This window comes from Rhinatrema bivittatum, chromosome 11, assembly GCF_901001135.1.
Source record: "Rhinatrema bivittatum chromosome 11, aRhiBiv1.1, whole genome shotgun sequence".
NCBI classification, from domain to species: Eukaryota; Metazoa; Chordata; class Amphibia; order Gymnophiona; family Rhinatrematidae; genus Rhinatrema; species Rhinatrema bivittatum.
In genome coordinates, this window is record NC_042625.1 from 79847750 (window position 1) to 79865821 (window position 18072).

An 18072-nucleotide genomic window follows, 5' to 3' on the forward strand; every position below is an offset into this window, starting at 1 on the left:
CTCTCTCTCTGCTGCCGGATCCAGGTTAGTTATACACCTCCCTGCCAGGAGGAGGGAGGGACGGGCTCCTGGCACCGAAGGCTCAGCTCAGATCAGCTGATCGCCATAAATATTGATTCTTTATTTTAGTAACTACCTGAGGCAACAACCCTGCCTGATTCATCTAGGCAGGTAAAAGTATTTAAACAGCGAGTATTGCACACCCCTGCTGAAGCTCTGGCCCCTACAGCAGGGATTAGAGCTCATTTCACTGGTCCACCTCTCCCAAAGGGTTTATATCTGCTGCCAAAGCTCTTTGTCCCACAAGAGAGATCAGACCCCCCCCCCCCTGGTACAGCTCTGCCTAGGCCTCCCGCAAACACACAGCAAGGATTATACCCCATGTCAGAGCTCTGCTCGCCTCTTGCCCCATAGAAGTTATACCTTCTTCTAGAGCTCTTCTCATAAAAGCAGGTTTTACTAAAATGTTCTTTTTAATAAAAGCAGACTAGTTAGAGAATCACATGGGGACCGATTGCTTTCTACAGATGTATGTTAAATCTATATTGTCTGAACTGGTCCGGTTCACTCACTCTCTTTGACTGATTTGGAAGTACATGCAGCCAAAATGTGTGACTGTACATAGTCAGTGGTTAGAAATGGCCACAGACTTTAATAGCCAACTCAAAAATATGGCTACAATTTGAATAATCATGTGACATAAAAACATAAGAACATGCCATCCTGGGTCAGACCAAGGGTCCATCAAGCCCAGCATCCTGTTTCCAACAGAATGAGATGTCTCCAAGACATTATGTAGGCACCTCTACAGGGTGCCATTTAGGCAACAAAAGGACATTAAGATGGTTGTAATCTCCTGGTGCAAGAGCAGTTAAACACCTGTTTGCATAGAGGGGGGCCAAATAAACCACCCTGAACCACCCCCCCATCAGGCCCCCAGTTTGCTGATGAAGCAAACAGCTGGTCAGGCCATGGCCCACCCCATTCTGCTGCCTAGAAAGAGAAAGAGGAAATCTGGATTTTAGTCCAGTTTTCCCAAGTAAGGCTCAAGGTATCTTAACAGCATATTTTTTTTAATTCAGATACAAGAAATCCCTGTCCCTAAGACATTATGTAGGTAGTAGAGGCAACAGGAGCCAAAGTGACTTGCTCAAGTTCACAAGGAGTGTCAGTGGGGAATTTGAACTCTGGTATCCCTGGATCACAGCTTATTGCTCTAACCACTAGGGCCACACCTTCCATACAGCACGAATGGAAGCTACTTTCCAGGACATATGCCTAGGCTTTATACATGAATTCTCTCCAAAAAAATGCTCCAACAGGATCATCATGCACCCCCACCCTCACATGTCCTGAAAACATGCTGTGGCTAGGACACAAAAGTACAGCATCCTGTTTCCAACAGTGGCCAATCCAGGCCATAAGAACCTGGCAAGTACCCAAAAACTAAGTCTATTCCATGTTACCGTTGCTAGTAATAGCAGTGGCTATTTTCTAAGTCAACTTGATTAAGAGCAGGTAATGGACTTCTCCTCCAAGAACTTATCCGATCCTTTTTTAAACACAGCTATACTAACTGCACTAACCACATCCTCTGGCAACAAATTCCAGAGTTTAATTGTGCGTTGAGTGAAAAAGAACTTTTTCTGATTAGTTTTAAATGTGCCACATGCTAACTTCATGGAGTGCCCCCTAGTCTTTCTATTATCCGAAAGCGTAAATAACCGATTCACATTTACCCGTTCTAGACCTCTCATGATTTTAAACACCTCTATCATATCCCCCCTCAGTCGTCTCTTCTCCAAGCTGAAAAGTCCTAACCTCTTTAGTCTTTCCTCATAGGGGAGCTGTTCTTCCTCCTATGAGATTAATGTGCACGGACCTTGGGGTAATAGTGTCTGCGGATCTGAAGGTAGCGAAGCAATGTGACAAGTTCATAGCTAAATACAGAAGAATGCTGGGCTGCTTAGAGAGATGGATAACCAGTAAGAAAAATGAGGTGATGATGCCCTGGTACAGGGCCTTGGATGAGACCCCACCTGGAATATTATATTCAGTTCTGGAGAATTTATCTCAAAAAGGATAGAGACAAGAAGGAGGCGGTCCAGAGAAGGGCAATCAAAATGGTGTGGGGTCAGCATTAGAAGACTTATGAGGAGAGGCTGAAAGATCTGAATGGAGGAGGTGTAGGGGGAGATATGATGCAGACTTTCAGATACCTGAAAGGTTTTAATGATGCACAAACTTCAAACCTTTATTGTTGGAAAGGAAATAGTAGAACTAGGGGTCATGAGATGAAACTCTAGGGATGTGATTCCGAACCAACATCAGGAAATATTTCATCACAGAGAGGGTGGTGGATGCTCTCTCAGAAGAGGTGGTGAGGATAAAAACAGTCAATGAATTCAAAAGACATGGGATAAACACTGATGCTAAATATTGGAAGTAAAGAAAGGAGTGATTGGGGGTAACCTGCACGGAACGACAGGTACTACCAGAAGGAGCTTGCTTGCCAGACTGGATGGACCATTTGGTTTTTATTTGCCATCATTACTATGTTACTATTGTGAGTGTGAGTATTGTGTATGTGTGTGTATTTCTTCATATGGATATAACATTATATAATCACCTTTTTGTCCATGGTTTATGCCATTTAGTCTTGGCTTAAATATATTTTCACAGGCATCAAATATCACAATAGTTTTATCAGCTTTTGCTTTCATTGTGTGAACTGACTCCTTGGCCATATTTGGGACCATTTTTACATCTTTTCCCCATTTGAGGCAGTAATCAGACAAATGAGCATCCGTTGCTCCCAATAATTAGGATATTGAAGGAACAAATCTCCTGCTGGGTATTTTATTCAATTATTTAATGGGATATTTTATTTGTTCGGTCCTTTTTATACAAAAGTGCAGCTCATTAAACTGAATCTTTCTTCAAGAATAAATTAGCCAGGCCTCACCAGGCCTTTCTGAAAACTCCCGCCATTAGCTCAGGGCTTGTTTAATAATTTTGCTCCTAGTAAATTTATTTATTTATTTGTACATATTTTATATTCTGCCTTTTTGTCAGATTGAAGACTTCACTCCTGCAGCAGAAACTGAAACATGGCATGCAATCTAAAAAGGAAAGCTTGCATTTTTTAATATTTTGAAAATAGATGTGGTGCAAGTATTAAGGGAGCACTAAGCAAAAAAAATAAAAAATAAAAATATGGGACTATGATTAAAACAGTGGTTTTTCTCTGACAGCAGATTGTTGGCGTTTTTTCCCACATTCTGGTTGTCCCTTAAAAATTCAGTGAGTCATTTTGGGTTATTTGAATATTTGCACAGTTGTACAATACTGGTCTTCTTTTGGGAATATGGTATTTTTCGGGTTCTTTTGCGTGGAAACATAACTTGTTTAATATTATCATCAATGGAGATAATTCTTCAATAAGCATCTCCTTATTTCTATACAAGTCCTATTCCACATTCTCAAGGAAAGAAGGCTTATGGAGGGAGTAGGGATGAGAGGTGTGAATGTGCCCCTAATGACCACAATGATAAAGGGGATGGAACAGCTCCCCCAAGAGGAAAGGCTGAAGAGGTTAGGGCTGTTCAGCTTGAAGAAGAGATGGCTGGGGGGGGGGGGGGGGATATGATAGAGGTCTAGAATGGGCAGATATGAATCAGTTATTTACTCTTTCAGATAACAGAAGTACTAGGGGGCACTCCATGAAGTTAGCATGGGGCACATTTAAAATTAATCGGAGAAAATTATTTTTCACAAAATGCACAATTAAGCTCTGGAATTTGTTGCCAGAGGATGTGGTTAGTGCAGTTAGTATAGCTGTGTTTAAAAAAGGATTGGATAAGTTCTGGAGGAGAAGTCTATTACCTGCTATTAAGTTCACTTAGAGAATAGCCACTGCCATTAGCAATGGTAACATGGAATAGACTTAGTTTTTGGGTACTTGCCAGGTTCTTATGGCCTGGATTGGCCACTGTTGGAAACAGGATGCTGGGCTTGATGGACCCTTGGTCTGACCCAGCATGGCATGTTCTTATGTTCCCCATCACATACATCTCTTTTGGATTGCCGCACCCCAGATGTACGACTCTCTACTTCTTGTCATTGAATCCCAGCTGCCAAATCTTTGAACATTCTTCAAGCTTTCTTAAATCACTTTTCATTCTCTCTACTCCTTCCAGCATGTCCCTTCTGTTGCAGATCTTAGTATCATCTGCTATCAGACAAACTTTACCTTCTATCCCTTCTGCAATGTCACTCACAAAGATATTGAACAGGACCGATCCCAACACTGATCCCTGTGTCACTCCGTTTAACACAATTCTCTCTTCAGAGCAGGTTCTAGTTACTATTACACGTTGTCTCCTGTCAATCAACCAGTTTGTAATCTACGCCACCACCTTGGTGCTCACTCCCAAGCTTCTCATTTTATTCACAAGCCTCCTATGCAGGACCTTATCAAAAACTTTGCTGAAATCCAAATAAATCACATTGAGCGCTCTTCTTCAATCCAATTCTCTAGCCACCCAATAAAAAAAAAAATAAGATTGGTCTGACAGGACCTTCCCCAGTTCATCCTTGCTGCCTCAGGTCCAGCAATCTTCCCACTAAAGATAGGTCACTGTCCTTTCCTTCAGCAGAGTCTCCATTTATTTTCCCATCACCGAGGTGAGGCTAGCCGGCCTTTAGTTTCCAGCCTCCTCTCTGATACACCCTTGTGAAGAGGAACCACCACCACTCTTCTCCAATCTTGTGGCACCACTCCCGTTTCCATGGATCTATTGAACAGGTCCTTCAGCAGACCTGCCAGCACATCTCTGAGCTCCCTTAGTATCCTGGGATGAACCTCCTCAGGCCCCACCATGACCTTGTCCACTTTCAGTGTTCCTAGCTCTTCCCATACATTCTCTTCTGTAAACGTAAGTTGTGTCTACCCCATCCCCATCTATGGTCCTTCTCCGTAGTCCTCTTTAGTGAACACCGAACTGAGGTATTTGTTTAATATTTCTATTATTTCTTCACACATTGCTCATCTCCTTTCAATTTCACTATAGCACTTCGGGCATTCCTCCTTTCCCTGATGTATCTGAAAAATGTTTTGTCACCTCACTTTACCTCTTTGGCAAGCCTTTCTTCTGCTTGACCTTTTGCTTCCCTGATTTCTTTCCTCATCTCCCCTTAGCTTCACCTGCTATTCTTCCCTGCTTAAATATATAATCAATAAATAGGGAAAATCATTGTGAACAAACTTGTATACTTATATCCCAGAGATGTCCAACTTATTAAATACAAAGAATAAAAGACCATCAGTAACTGAGCTTCAATTGCATTCAGTACTTTTACTGATAGCAGCCACTTATAACCAATTGGTCCTAAAGTGCCAAAAGATCACCGCTCCGTCACCGAGGGGTGGTATGAGAGTCCTTTATTCTTTGTATTAAATAAGTTGGATATCTCTGGGATATAAGTATAAAAGGCTGTTGGCAATGTTTTTTCTTAGTTATTAGTTTCATGTGCATTATTGTTGGACTTTAACAAACTGTGGGGGTGCAGACCTCAAATGGTGTCACAAAACCTTCAGCTGGGGGTCACCAGTGCCTCCCAGGCTAGCACCTGAAGCAGCGATCTTTGTAGAGTAAGGCTGCATGGGGCCTGTAAGCCGGCGTGTGCTCGCGGGACCTGCAATGGCCCCACCCTTACATGAACTTGTGTAGTAACAGGAAGTCCTGCATAAGAAGAGATCAGTCTTGTGCTGACCTTCATTACTAGTGACGCGACTACTTGCAGATCACCGTCAGGCTTAGGACCAGCCCTGAGGAGAGGCCTTAAGTGTGTATGGACCGACAAAACAGGAGGATAGGCTATCTAAGAAAGCCATTAGGGTAACAGAATGGATTAGAAGCCAAAAGGTAGTCCAGTTTTGAGCTTTGTTATTTATGTGTTGCAGCCCCTACATGGGGCGAAACTCGGCCTGAGTTGGGCACATATATAAGATTGCGTCTCCATTCAAATAAAGCTCAAAACTGGACTATCTTTTGGCTTCTAATCCATTCTGTTACCTTAAGTGTGTATGGGCCAGTGGAGATGGCCCAAGAGAAAAATGTCCCATCATCAACCTACTCTCTCTCCCTCTTACCAGTTGTCATTCACCTTTGGTCTGGGACAGAAAGGAAAATGTTGCTGCTGACTCTGGCCAAAAGCCATTTAGAGAAGGGTCAGATGCAGAAGTCTGAGGGTTGGATCAACTGAAGAAAGATTGACTCTGGGGAGTGAGATGGGGAAATGAAAGCAGATCAACTGGGGGGCTGAGAGAGGAGTTGGGCAGGTGGGAGAAAAGGGCTCAGCTACAAAAACTTGCACGAGAAGGGCTGGAAAAAAAAAAAAAGGCTGAGAAGGTGAGAGGAGCTGGGGGGAGGGGGGGATGTAAGAGGCTATCAGCTGGAGGGGGTGAAGGTTGAGAAAGATTGACTAAAGAAGGTTGAAAGAGCAGCTGCACTATGGGGAGTGAGTGTGGTGATTATTGGAGGGGGAGGCGGGGGGCACAGCCCTGATAATTTGTTTTGGTCCTCCTCTAGGGTCATGTGAATTTTCTAGTGCTATAAAAAGGTCACACTGACTACGTTTGGGAAGCCTTGCTCTAGATGTTTCAAGCTCAGGTCTCCGTTGATTTCCTTGTTCCGCCACAGGGTGGCACCACTCGCCCACGGTCCAAAGCTGTGCTTCAGTGTAAAGTGTAAGAACACCATCTGTGGCACAAAAATAAATAAATAAAGCCACCCATTCTTTGGTGCATGTCGCTGGCCTCTTCCACACCACACCAGGTTAGCATCTTCTGTTGCCATTGCCTTCACGCATGCTGACAGATTGCCTCTTCTTGGTCCTCCACAGTCTCACACCTCACATACATCTCACTCCTGAGGCACTAGATCAGACTGCAATTTCATCCTCTGGAGCCGAAACTGCTGGGCTAGATGAAATTCATTTGAGTCCCTTTTAAACCAAATAATCACACAAGGCTCATCTAAGTTCCAATTTAATTAAATTTTATTGCCAGAATCTTAGAGAACAGATGTAATACAGAATCGCAAAGCAGTTTAAAGAAGCTATATAAATTAAATACAATGTGATAGCAATAGCAGAATATGCAACAAATCCCGTAAGTTACAGCGAAGTTGCTTCTTTAAGGATCTATAAGTTCCATACCAAGAAAAAAGGCTGCCAGAGGTTGTTTAAAAAAAACAAAACCCACAACTTACAAATATGTATTTTCCGTCCTACTTCTAGAAGACCGAACAGACTTTCTTTCCCTCTCAAACAAAAGCTTTTCTTATCAGCAGGCCATTAGCAGTCACATAGAGGAATCTATTCCCATTGTAACCATTTACCTGCAAAAAAGTAATTCCAGAGTGCAAGCTTTTTCAGGATGTGCAACAAAGCTGGGAGGAGCAATTTCTGTGTGTTTAAAGGAATTACCTCAGGCTACCAAAGCATTCCTGTTACCCCCCTTCAGCTCTCACTGCTTGCACAGGACTAGAATCCCAATACGGTCACAACATGACGACACAGTAACAGTTCAGGACAGAGGCTCCTAAGCATACACCAAATCAAAGTTTCACATTCCTTATCTACATGGTGCTAAGCCTCCATCTACTTTATTTAACCTTTTGTCATTCATTGGGGCGCAGTCTTCAGTACAACATATTTGTCTGACCTGCTGTATCTGTGGAAAGCCATGGACTACGGAGCCTTGGGAAAGCCAATCTCTGTGCTATAGCGAGGAACGGACAGTGCTACGTGGAGTTCCTTCCTGAAAGGAAGGGCAGTGGTCTCATGTAGAGACAGGGGGAAAGAAAAGTGAAAAACCTGCAGAGCTGGGCTAGCAGGTGCCTAGTGAAGCTTTCCTATGCCAGGTGAGGAACACATTGTAGGGAGACCATGGCCGTTCCTTCATCTGTCACCGTACAGGAGGCGTAGCGCAGACCCATGGGGGTGGAGGGCAGGCCAGTAAGAGCATGTGCCTATAGAACAGTAACGGGGGGGGGGGGGGGGTTTACAGAATGCACGGAATAGAGAGTGGCAATCCATGTCAGAAACGAGGGGTGCGAGAAAAAGGAATCGACAATCAGAGAAGAGAGCAGGAATAAAACCCCAAGAAGAAATGTAGATGCTGCATGTCAAAGGAAGAAATGGTCACATAATGAGTGCAGATGTTAACACCTCCAGGCCCGAATGGCAAGACCAGCAGTAATCAAAAGCGGGAACAAGCACAGGACACTGTAGAGCAATGAGGCACAGAGATCCAACACAGTACAACCTATAAACCATTCATCCACATCTCTGCCAATCTGCCGCATTTATTCCACCCACCAGCACACACCTCTTCCTCGTCACATCATCCAGCGCACAACTCATTAACATTCAGTATACGTACTGCCCTCCCTCAAAGCCAACCATTCCACTCCTGCAAACCTTGTCTCCTTTACCAGATGCACTAACACTTGAAAATGAAGGTGCTTGCAACAACATTCACTCTTCATCTAACACCAACCATTAAAAAAAAAACACGCATTTGGAGCTTCCTGTATATTTCAAACTGAAGTACATCTTTCTAAACTGGTTAACTCTCACTGCCAAGGTCAAAATTATACAGATATAGAGAATGAGGTCAGTGTCACCCTTGGTTGTAACTTGAGTTGAGCAATATTCCAAACCGAGAGAGGCACAAGCCATGATTTTTGCTTACACAGCAGGTATTCTAGGTAAGGACTTATGAAGGAACAGAGACCGTTCACTACTGAGACAATGGCATCCTGGTGGCAGGGGCTAGCAGCTCACGCTGGCATTGGAGAGGACTGAAACCCTTGCAGAACTGACAAGGCCTGTTCTAGGTGAAATCCTACTGGTCGTGACGAGGGGGCTGTAACGCTAGATGCTCTTCAGTGCTCACATCGCACAGTGTTGATCACAATGTCATCGTACTCCTCCTGAAACCGAAGAAATCAACCAACATATTAACGTTCTTAAAAACCCAAGCATACAAAACTGGATACAGCATACCCTGCTTTCACAAGGGCATCGTTTTATTTCTTTCCACCCTGTTAGGGCTCCCTTTGGACTGGAAATAAAACCCCAAAGGGGCCAAGGCCTCTCTCCTCTGCCATCTACACAGGTCAAAACGTGCCAAAGAAAGCACAGAAGGCATCGCACAGGCCCCTCACCATCTGCTTCATCAGCCTTTCCATTAACCCCATTACCAGGGTCAAACACATCTTTGATCATTCAAACGACTGTCAACAAAGAAGCTGAGAGAAAACTAGGACTGAATTCCTTACATCAGTGCCTATATCCAAGCTTTCCTCAGACTCCCAGTCAGGTTCCTCGGACCCAAAATCCCGCAGCAACTGCAGGATCTTTTGTTCAGGTCGGTAGGAGGCGCTGTAGATTGGTGTGTATCCAGCATACATCCTGGAACTCGTGTCTGCACCTGCCAGCAGCAAACATTTCACCGCCTCAGGGACCTGCGACTCCACCGCCAAGTGGAGAGGACTGCGACCACAGCTCAGCTCCTGCTCAAAAAGTAGACAGAGATATTAGCTGGGTCCACAAAACAATTTCTTCATGTCTCTGCCCCCAAGAGTTTCCAGTTCAAATCAGAACCAGGGCCGCCATCTGCCACCATAAGCCTTCAGAGTCCATAAGAACGTACCACACTGGGTCAGGCTGAGGGTCCATCAAGTCCAGCATCCTGTTTCTAACAGTGGCCAAATCACAAGACCCCCAAACTACAAAGAGATCCCTTGCTGCTATCCTGCAGTGATAAGTAGTGGCTATTTATTAAGTGTACTTGGCTAATAGTTTCACATTTACCCGTTCTAGACCTCTCATGATTTTAAAAACCTCGATCATATCCCCCCTCAGCCGTCTCTTCTCCAAGCTGAACAGCCCTAACCTCTTTAGCCTTTCCTCACAGAGGAGCTGTTCCATCCCCTTTATCATTTTGCTCACCCTTCTTATCCAATGTAACTATATTCTTTTTGAGATGCAGAGACCAGAATTGCACCAATATTCTAAAATGTGGCCTCATTATGGAATGATACAGAGGCATTATAACACTGGCCGTTTTATTCTCCAATCCTTTACTAATATTCTGTTTGTTTTTTTTGGTTTTTTGACAGCCACGGCACAGTGAACTGAAGATTTCAAAGTATTGTCCAATATGATGCCCAGGTCCTTTTCCTGAATGGTAACTCCTAATATGGAACTTAATATTATGAAACTACAATGTGGGTTACTTTTCCCCACGTACATCACTTTACACTTATCCACATTGAATTTCGATCTGCCATTTAAATGCCAAGATCCTCCTGCACTTTTTCACAACCAGCTTGTGATTTAACAACTTATAATTTTGTATCATCTGCAAATCTGATAACTTCACTCATTGTTCCCCTTTCCAGATTATTTATAAATATACTAAAAAGCACAAGTCCCAGTACAGATCCCTGAGGCACTCCACTGTTTACCCCTTTTCCACCGAGAAGACTATTTAGTCCTACACTCTGCTTCCTATCTTTTAACCAGTTTGTAATCCACGAAAGGACATCGCCTCCTATCCCTTGAGTTTTTAGTTTTCTTAGAAGCCTCTCATGAGGGACTTCAGTAAATGACTTCTGAAAATCCAAATACACTGCATCCACTGGCTCACCATTCTCCACATATTTATGAACCCCTTCAAAAAGCGAGGCAGACTGGCGAGGCAAGATTTCCCTTGTGTAACTCCATGCTGGCTAGATCCCATTAAAATATATGTCTTTCTATATGTTCTGTGATTTTGTTCTTTAGAATAGTTTCCACTATTTTTTCCTGGCACTGAAGTCAAACTCACCTGTCTATAGTTTCCCAGATCACCCATGAGCCCTTTTTAAACAAATCGGGGCTATATTGGCCATCCAAAACTACTTAGGAAGGTTTCTCTTATTTTTATACCCCACTCCCAATGCAATTCATTCATCACAGCGACAACCAGGGTCCACAAACTGCAGCTCCCTCCAGATCCTGCCTAACATGGACCCAAGTCTAACCATTAAACATCCCTCGTGCAATGACTGGGATGCTCTCCCCTCCTAGGACCTGTGAAATCTGTCTCTGCAGCATCCTCTCCCAGCCTGGGAAGCAGAAACTTGGACCAGGAATGGAACCTGGATCCTCGTATGGCGACTTAACTGTCAAGCACTGTGCAAAGCCATACGAGGATCCAGGTTCCATTCCTGGTCCAAGTTTCTGCTTCCCAGGCTGGGAGAGGATGCTGCAGAGACAGATTTCACAGGTCCTAGGAGGGGAGAGCATCCCAGTCATTGCATGTTACCTTTCTAATACTACCCAGATGACTTTGGTCTACCTGTTCGGGTGCACTCTGCCCTGCTCTCCAGCCCCATCAGTACTAACCTGTTTGTTAACATTGGCTCCAGATGCCAGCAGGAGTTTGAGCATCTGCAGATCTTTCCTGATGACGGCAATGTGCAAAGCTGTGTAACCTATGGAAAGAGGTGTGACATGAATGAGGCATTTCACTTGCAGACAGACCTTTATTTTTCTCTTGTTGCCAGCTCATGAACTTAAAACAAACTTATCAGGCCATCTGTTCTTTTCCATCTTTCCTTTACAGGTTAAGTATGGGTTTGACATAGACCAAAAAGCTGCTTACTGTCATAATTGGTGCTGTCTAGCTGTTCCTGGATCTCGCTGGCATTTAGTGCATGTTCGCAGAGCTCTGCTGAAGAAAGGAGGGTCTGGGCACAGGCATATTGCCCTTCCTTGCACGCCACGTGTAGCGCAGTGTTGCCATTCTTCTCCTGGATGCAGGGATTGGCACCAGCCACAAGCAGCTTTTCAACGAAGGTCGGGAGTCCAATAATGACAGCAATGTGCAAGGCCGTCTGCAGAAAGAAAAGAAACACAAAGAAAGTGAAAGGAGAACTGGGCAAAGAAAATCCATTCCGTGGATCAGGGGGGGAGAACAGAAACAACAAGAGGCTTTATTTAACTAAGGGCTTTAATATTTGTCACCTGGTTTTCAATTCAATATTTTAATCCGAGACTCAGCGACAGGGATGTTCAGATTCCTTTCACAAAAGTGAAAGTAAGGGGGGGGGGGGGGTATTCCGCAATTACATTTCTTAAACCCGGAGGGCCTCGGGAGTTGTCAAGTCTGAGGAGAACACGAAGCCCGGCGTGTGATCCCACACGCGGAAAGAAGAGACTATCTTCTGCTGCGCAGGAAGGCATGCGCAACCACACAGAGCAAAGCTCTGTATTCTACTACTGAACCTTTGCCTGCTGGGCCCTGAAGGACAGTTCCCCATGACAGCATGGCTAATTCAGCCCTATCAATGGGAAATAGTGCAGTGTCTGGAATCCAAGGTCGTACAAGATCTGAGGCAGCTTGGCTTTACCCGAGGTAGGTCCTGTCAGATAAATCTAGTCTATTTCTTTGACTGGGTGACCAGAGGGTTGAAACAAGGGTGAACACAAGATGTAGCATACTTTCAGTAAGGCCTTTGACACGGTTCCACATAGGTGACTTGTAAATAAACCAAGTGCCCTTGGCACGGACCCCTAAAGCGATTGACTGCATTAGAAACTGGTGAGTGGGAGGCAACAATGAGTAGTGGTAAATGGAGTTCATGCTGAGGAGGCGAGTGTCACTAGCAATACGCAGCAGGGATCAGTCCTTGAACCATTTTTTTGTCAATGTTTTCATAAGCAAAAGGACTATTGAGGAAGGTTTGTCTTTTTGTAGCTACCAAAATCTGCAATAGGGTAAACACCCAGCAAAGTATGAAAAACACAAGGAGGGATCTAGTAACGTTCGAGGACTGGTTTAGAGACTGGCAGCTAAGAGAATGCTAAAAAATTCAGGGTTATGCATTCAAGCTGCAAAAATCTACAAGATGAATATAGTATAGAACGTGAAATTTTTCTATTGCTGGGAGGAGAGGGGTGTAAATGTATCTGATGTTCTTGAGGCAGTCAGATAATGGATAAGGCAAAAGCCAAAGCTAAAGGAGAGGAATGATTAGGAGAAAACAGTGATATTGCCTCCTTATAAGTCCCTGGTGAGACCTCATTTGGAAAAAACTGTAAACTGTGCACTTTCCAAAAGATAAACTGGATCCAGCTGGTCCAGAGGATGGCTTCACTTACAGCTTATGGGGACAGACGTAAATCTTTAATCATGAATAACCTAGAGCAGGGGTTCTCAACCCAGTCAGGTTTTCAGGAAGCCCACAATGAATATGCATGAGAGAGATTTGCATGCCCTGCCTCCATTGTGCGCAGATCTCTCTCATGCATATTCATTGTGGAGATCCTGAAAACCTGAGTAGCTAGATGTGTTCTGAGGGCTGGGTTGATATCCCCTGACCTAAAGGAAAGGAGAGAGAGAGAGAGAGAGGAGAAATGAAAGATATGTAAATACATCCAAGGTAGGCCTCTTAATGGAATGGAGGCTCTAGAACAAGGAGTCAGGGAATGAAGGTGAAAGAGAGTGGACTTGGGACTAATCTAAGACAGGGAAAAGCAACTCCGGTCCTGGAGTGGAGGTTTGGTTTTCAGGATATCCACGATGAATATGCATGAGGTACATTTCTATGCAATGCCTCCACTGAATGTGAATATATTCATGCATATTCAATGTAGATGTCCTGAAAACCAGACCTGTTTGTGCATCTCCAGGACTGGGGGTTGTCTTCCCCTGATATAAGGAAATATTTCTTTATAGAAAAACAATGATGGATGCATGGAACAGACTCCCAGTAGAGGTGGTGGAGACAAAGCCGTTATTTGAATTCAAGCAAGTATGGGACAAGCGCAGGGGATCTCTGAAGGAGTGGTAGGGATTGTGGAGCTGAGCAGTTGGCGTGGATGGGCAGATTAGATAGAAACTTGACAGCATAAAAAGATCATATGGCCTATGTTTTGAGAAGGAGGAATAAAATCCGAGAGCTAGAGGCAAGAATGCAACAGTTTTTCTAAACATCTTGACAGAAGAAAGTATTCTCTTTTTTAATTCATAGCATTTGGAGGCTGTGGATACTGCTGCTCCTTAGCTATTTTCTTACTGAAGTCACTCGGTGCAAATTATGCGAGATAATTATAATTAGAGGACCAAACAGGAGAAACAAGAAAAGAATCCTCTCCAGATTTTGAGAAAAAAAAAAAAAAGTAACCAGCCTGCACAGTGCAGATAAAATGGCTTCAAATTGAATTCTGACCTGCCCCAGGTCATTCTGCAGGTCCAGGAATTCTGTGTTTTCTGTAAACTGGAGAAGAGTTCCCAGGAAGGCTTCATGCTGATGGATCACAGCCAGGTGAAGTGCTCTGGAACAAGAAGAGAGAAATGAAGACCTGGTTCCACAGGAGACCACACCCAGACACACAATATCAATTTGCAATACCACATGTACTTACGGCACATCTGGTATTGCACATCAGCAAAGCAAACCTCTTTCCTCCCATGAGAACAAAGTGCAGGTCGGAGAGTGGTTTATGTCCAAGGATTTAATTCCTTCCAAAGGCTGTGAGCATTAAGCACCCTAAAGAGTTCTGACACCAAAACTGGACCAGGTCCCAAAGGCTGATCAATGACATGAGAGCTATTTGATAATGGGCTATTGTCTCTTTTCTAAACAATATAAAAGGAGGACAATCTTCAAGTTGTGTTCCAGCTCCTCCTCCAGTATTTCCTTCCCCACATTCAGTCCCAGACAATAGACTTGCTGAAACTATTCTTAGCCCTTAAGTTTACTTTAGTACCAGAATAATGAGCTTACCTAGGCAGACTCCAAGGCTTTCTCCCCGATTATCTCAGATCTAATACTCTGTGTAAATCCTAACTCTGACCCTTACTACATTTCACAGAAGCAAACAGAACTATTTCTTTCAAAAGCTGTGGCTAAGAGAATATCAGAAAGAAATGGAGCAGGTTTTCTTTGTTAAGACCAAATGCTAAAGCTGGACAGAGCCCCTTTTAAAGATATTTGTGGAGACTTCTGCTTACTGTCCCCATAGCACTTTAAAGTGAAAAGTATCAGATCCATGTTAAGGGAAAAAAAAAAAAAGGCTGGACAAGGAACACATTAAAAGGAAGCAGAGTGCTGGAAACACTGAGACAACAGAGAATCAAGACAAGAGGTAAGCTGTCACTTCTTTTATTTAGAGAGAAAAGCTCTGGCTTTCATGGGTGGGCAGATATTTTCTCAGGCAATATGATAGGAACCCATTGGTAATTTAGTGTGTTCACAATATGAGTAACAGAAACAGAATAGAATGGAAAATAAAAACCGTGAGGCCATCTGGTCTGCTCAATCTTCCTGTTGCAGCACCACAGACCCCAGTTGATCTCTGGCTTTCCCCTAACTTCTTCCCAAATAGTGATCTTCTGTATTTTCCCCAGGCTTTCTTGAATTCAGTTATTGTTTTTATCTCCATCACCTCCACTGGGTGGCTGTTTCATGCATCCATCACCCATTTTTGTGAAGAAATATTTTCCAGTGTTGTTACGGAGGCTGACTTTCCCCATATAATGATCTCTTGTCCTAGAGTGGGGTGGGCAATTCCGGTCCCTGAATATGCATGGAAGCGATTTGCATACAACTGAGGCAGTATGCATGCATCTCTCTCCATGCATATTCATTAAGGATATTCTGAAAACTCGACTGGTTTGTGGCCTCAAGGACCAGAATTGTCCAACCCTGTTCTAAAGCAATGCTTTCCTCTGGAAAAGTTTGCTTCTTGTACTTAAATATATTTAAAGTATCTGAATGTTTGTACCATTTCACTAGCCCTCCCCCCATCTCTCCTCTCAGGTATATATATTAAAATACCTTGAGGCTTGTTGATCCTGCACCATTTGAATTGGTTTCCTCTGAACTGCCTCCAGTCTATCTATATCCTTCCAGAGCATTGGCCTCCATAAGTGGACGTATATTCTAGTTGAGGTCTCACCAACAACCTATAGAGGCATTATTGCCTTTCTTTCTGGTTATGCCACCCCTATGCACCCTAGCATCTCTCTCTCTCTCTGGCTACCGCCTGATCAAACTGCTTCATTACCTTGAGATCAGACAAGATCATCCCAATGTCTTTCTCCTCGGAGGTGTCCAACAGTATCTCACCCTTTACTGTGTACTGCTCCCTTGGATTACTGCACCCCAAATACATAATACTGCACTTTTTGTATTAAATCTTAACAGCCACTCAACCACTTCTCAAACTTTTTTAGATCATTCTATCTGCTCCCTCAAGAGTATCCATTCTATTACAGACCTTAATATTACCAGCAAAAAGACAGCCTTGTATTCCTGGCCCCTCCACAATACTGCTCACAAAGACATTGAACAGCCCAAGCCCCAGAACTGATCCTGGGGTATTCCACTCTTCACCTTTCTTTGCTCAGAGACAATTCCATATACTATTACTTTCTATCACTCAATCAGGTTCTATGCCAGTCCACCACATTAGGGTTCACCCCAAGGCTGGTCAATTTATTTATGAGCCTTAGGTAAGAATTTCAAAAGTTTGCTGAAATCCAAGAAAACCATTTCTGACACTTGCCCTTGATCTAATTCTCTAGTTATCCAAGTCATCGGATTTGCTTGACAGAGACTGCCTCTGGTAAATATGCTGCTTTGGTTCCTGCAATCAGGGAAAATACCATCCGTTTATTCCATTATCCTTGGGAAGAAGAGCAAGTAGACAGACTACAATAGAGTCTATGCTTGGGCTAAACAATTCCAGAAGTCAGCTTATAGAATTGAAGTTTAGGGCGGGTGCTATGTGGTATTGTGTGTGACATATATATCAGCAAAAGATAATAGAACTCAAGCTTCTTCAGGCTCTCTCCAAGTTTTAAATCGGGGGTGGTTATCTTTGTGTAACTGAGCAGGGCAGTGGCAGCAACTACCAGAAGTTAGTGATGTCTCAGGGTAAACGGGGTTGTTCTCGGGCAAGAATCAATGCTCTGGGATTAGTGAAGTCACTACTGGGTATCAGTGTTTGTGTGTGGTGGGGAAAGAGACATATTTATGGATTTTAACTCATTACAATATTTCAGTGCTTCTATGCCAGTGACTCTTACTTACGTGTCCCCGTCCTCTGTAACGAATGCCAAAATGTCGTGGAGCCACGGTTGGAGGGAATCCTCCTGCAGGCGCAGGGCTCCCACCTCCTGACTCAGCCCTGCAGCCTCATCCTCCTGTAAAGAGTCTCCCAAAGCAGAGTCCAGCCGCTCAGGCTCCGAGCTCCCAGGCTGGGTCTGATCCAAGGGCCCGGGGCTGCCGCACGACTGGACCCCGGATTCTTTCTCCACCTCCGCCTCCTCTTCATCCGGCTGCAGCGACCACAGCTGTCCATCCCCCAAGGAGCCCAGTCCACTGTCGCACCATTCCTCGCCCGACTCCGGCGCCTTGCCCCAGGGTCCATGGCTCAGCAGGGCCTTTCGCGTGGGGCTGTGAGCGGGGACGGCACGCTGTGCCATGACCAGAACCGCCAAGCAATGGCAGGGGGCAAGAAAGGAGCGACACGCGGAGAGGCTGCACAAATGCCGACCATCGGTTCTCCCCTGCCGGAGCTCGGGCCTCTCCTCTCCCCTTTTTCCCTCCCTTAGAGTTCCAGGCCTCTCCTCTCCCCTCTTTCTTTCCCTTCCAGTTCCGGGCCTCTCCGCTCTCTCTTTCCCGCAAGGAGCGAGTCTCTCTTTTCCTCTTCTCCACCGCCTCTTGTTTACTAGACGCCACAGAACTGGAGACTTTTTGCAACACGGGAATTCCCACCCACAGCAGCCAATCAGGTCACGTTCTGTTCCATCAACCAATCACGCGGGGTTTTGTTGGTGGGTGCGGAGGCAAGAATTGGTATCGCGAGAGCGTGGCATGCCGGGAGTTGGAGTTCCGCTGGTTGCCTTGCTCTCTGATCTGAGGTCGAAGGCAGCCCGTGAGGTTTTCCCGGGAATTCCCCAAGATAAATAAAATTTGCAACCCACGCAGTTCGTGCTAGCGT

General features: G+C 44.5%; 1 protein-coding gene across 1 annotated transcript; it reads right to left on the bottom strand.

Annotated features, from left to right (window-relative positions):
• Positions 1-7040: 7040 nt before the first annotated feature.
• On the bottom strand, positions 7041-17868 carry NFKBIB (NFKB inhibitor beta). The gene is made up of 6 exons (XM_029619356.1): positions 17160-17868; positions 14292-14397; positions 11723-11954; positions 11464-11552; positions 9351-9584; positions 7041-9002 (listed from the first exon to the last, which is right to left on the bottom strand). The coding sequence occupies exons 1-6, from the start codon at positions 17552-17554 to the stop codon at positions 8955-8957; spliced, it is 1104 nt and encodes a 367-aa protein (XP_029475216.1). The 5' UTR covers positions 17555-17868; the 3' UTR covers positions 7041-8954.
• Between the last annotated feature and the right edge of the window lie 204 nt (positions 17869-18072).

Bases quoted from the DNA above. Each gene is read 5' to 3' on its own strand.
- NFKBIB (XM_029619356.1), bottom strand. From the start codon at position 17,554: ATGGCACAGCGTGCCGTCCCCGCTCACAGCCCCACGCGAAAGGCCCTG. The intron at 11,955-14,291 runs GTCAGAATTCAA...TTCTTTCTGCAG, and splicing joins TGCAGAATGACCTGGGGCAG to ACGGCCTTGCACATTGCTGT. The intron at 9,585-11,463 runs GTTAGTACTGAT...CTTTTTGAGCAG, and splicing joins GAGCCAATGTTAACAAACAG to GAGCTGAGCTGTGGTCGCAG.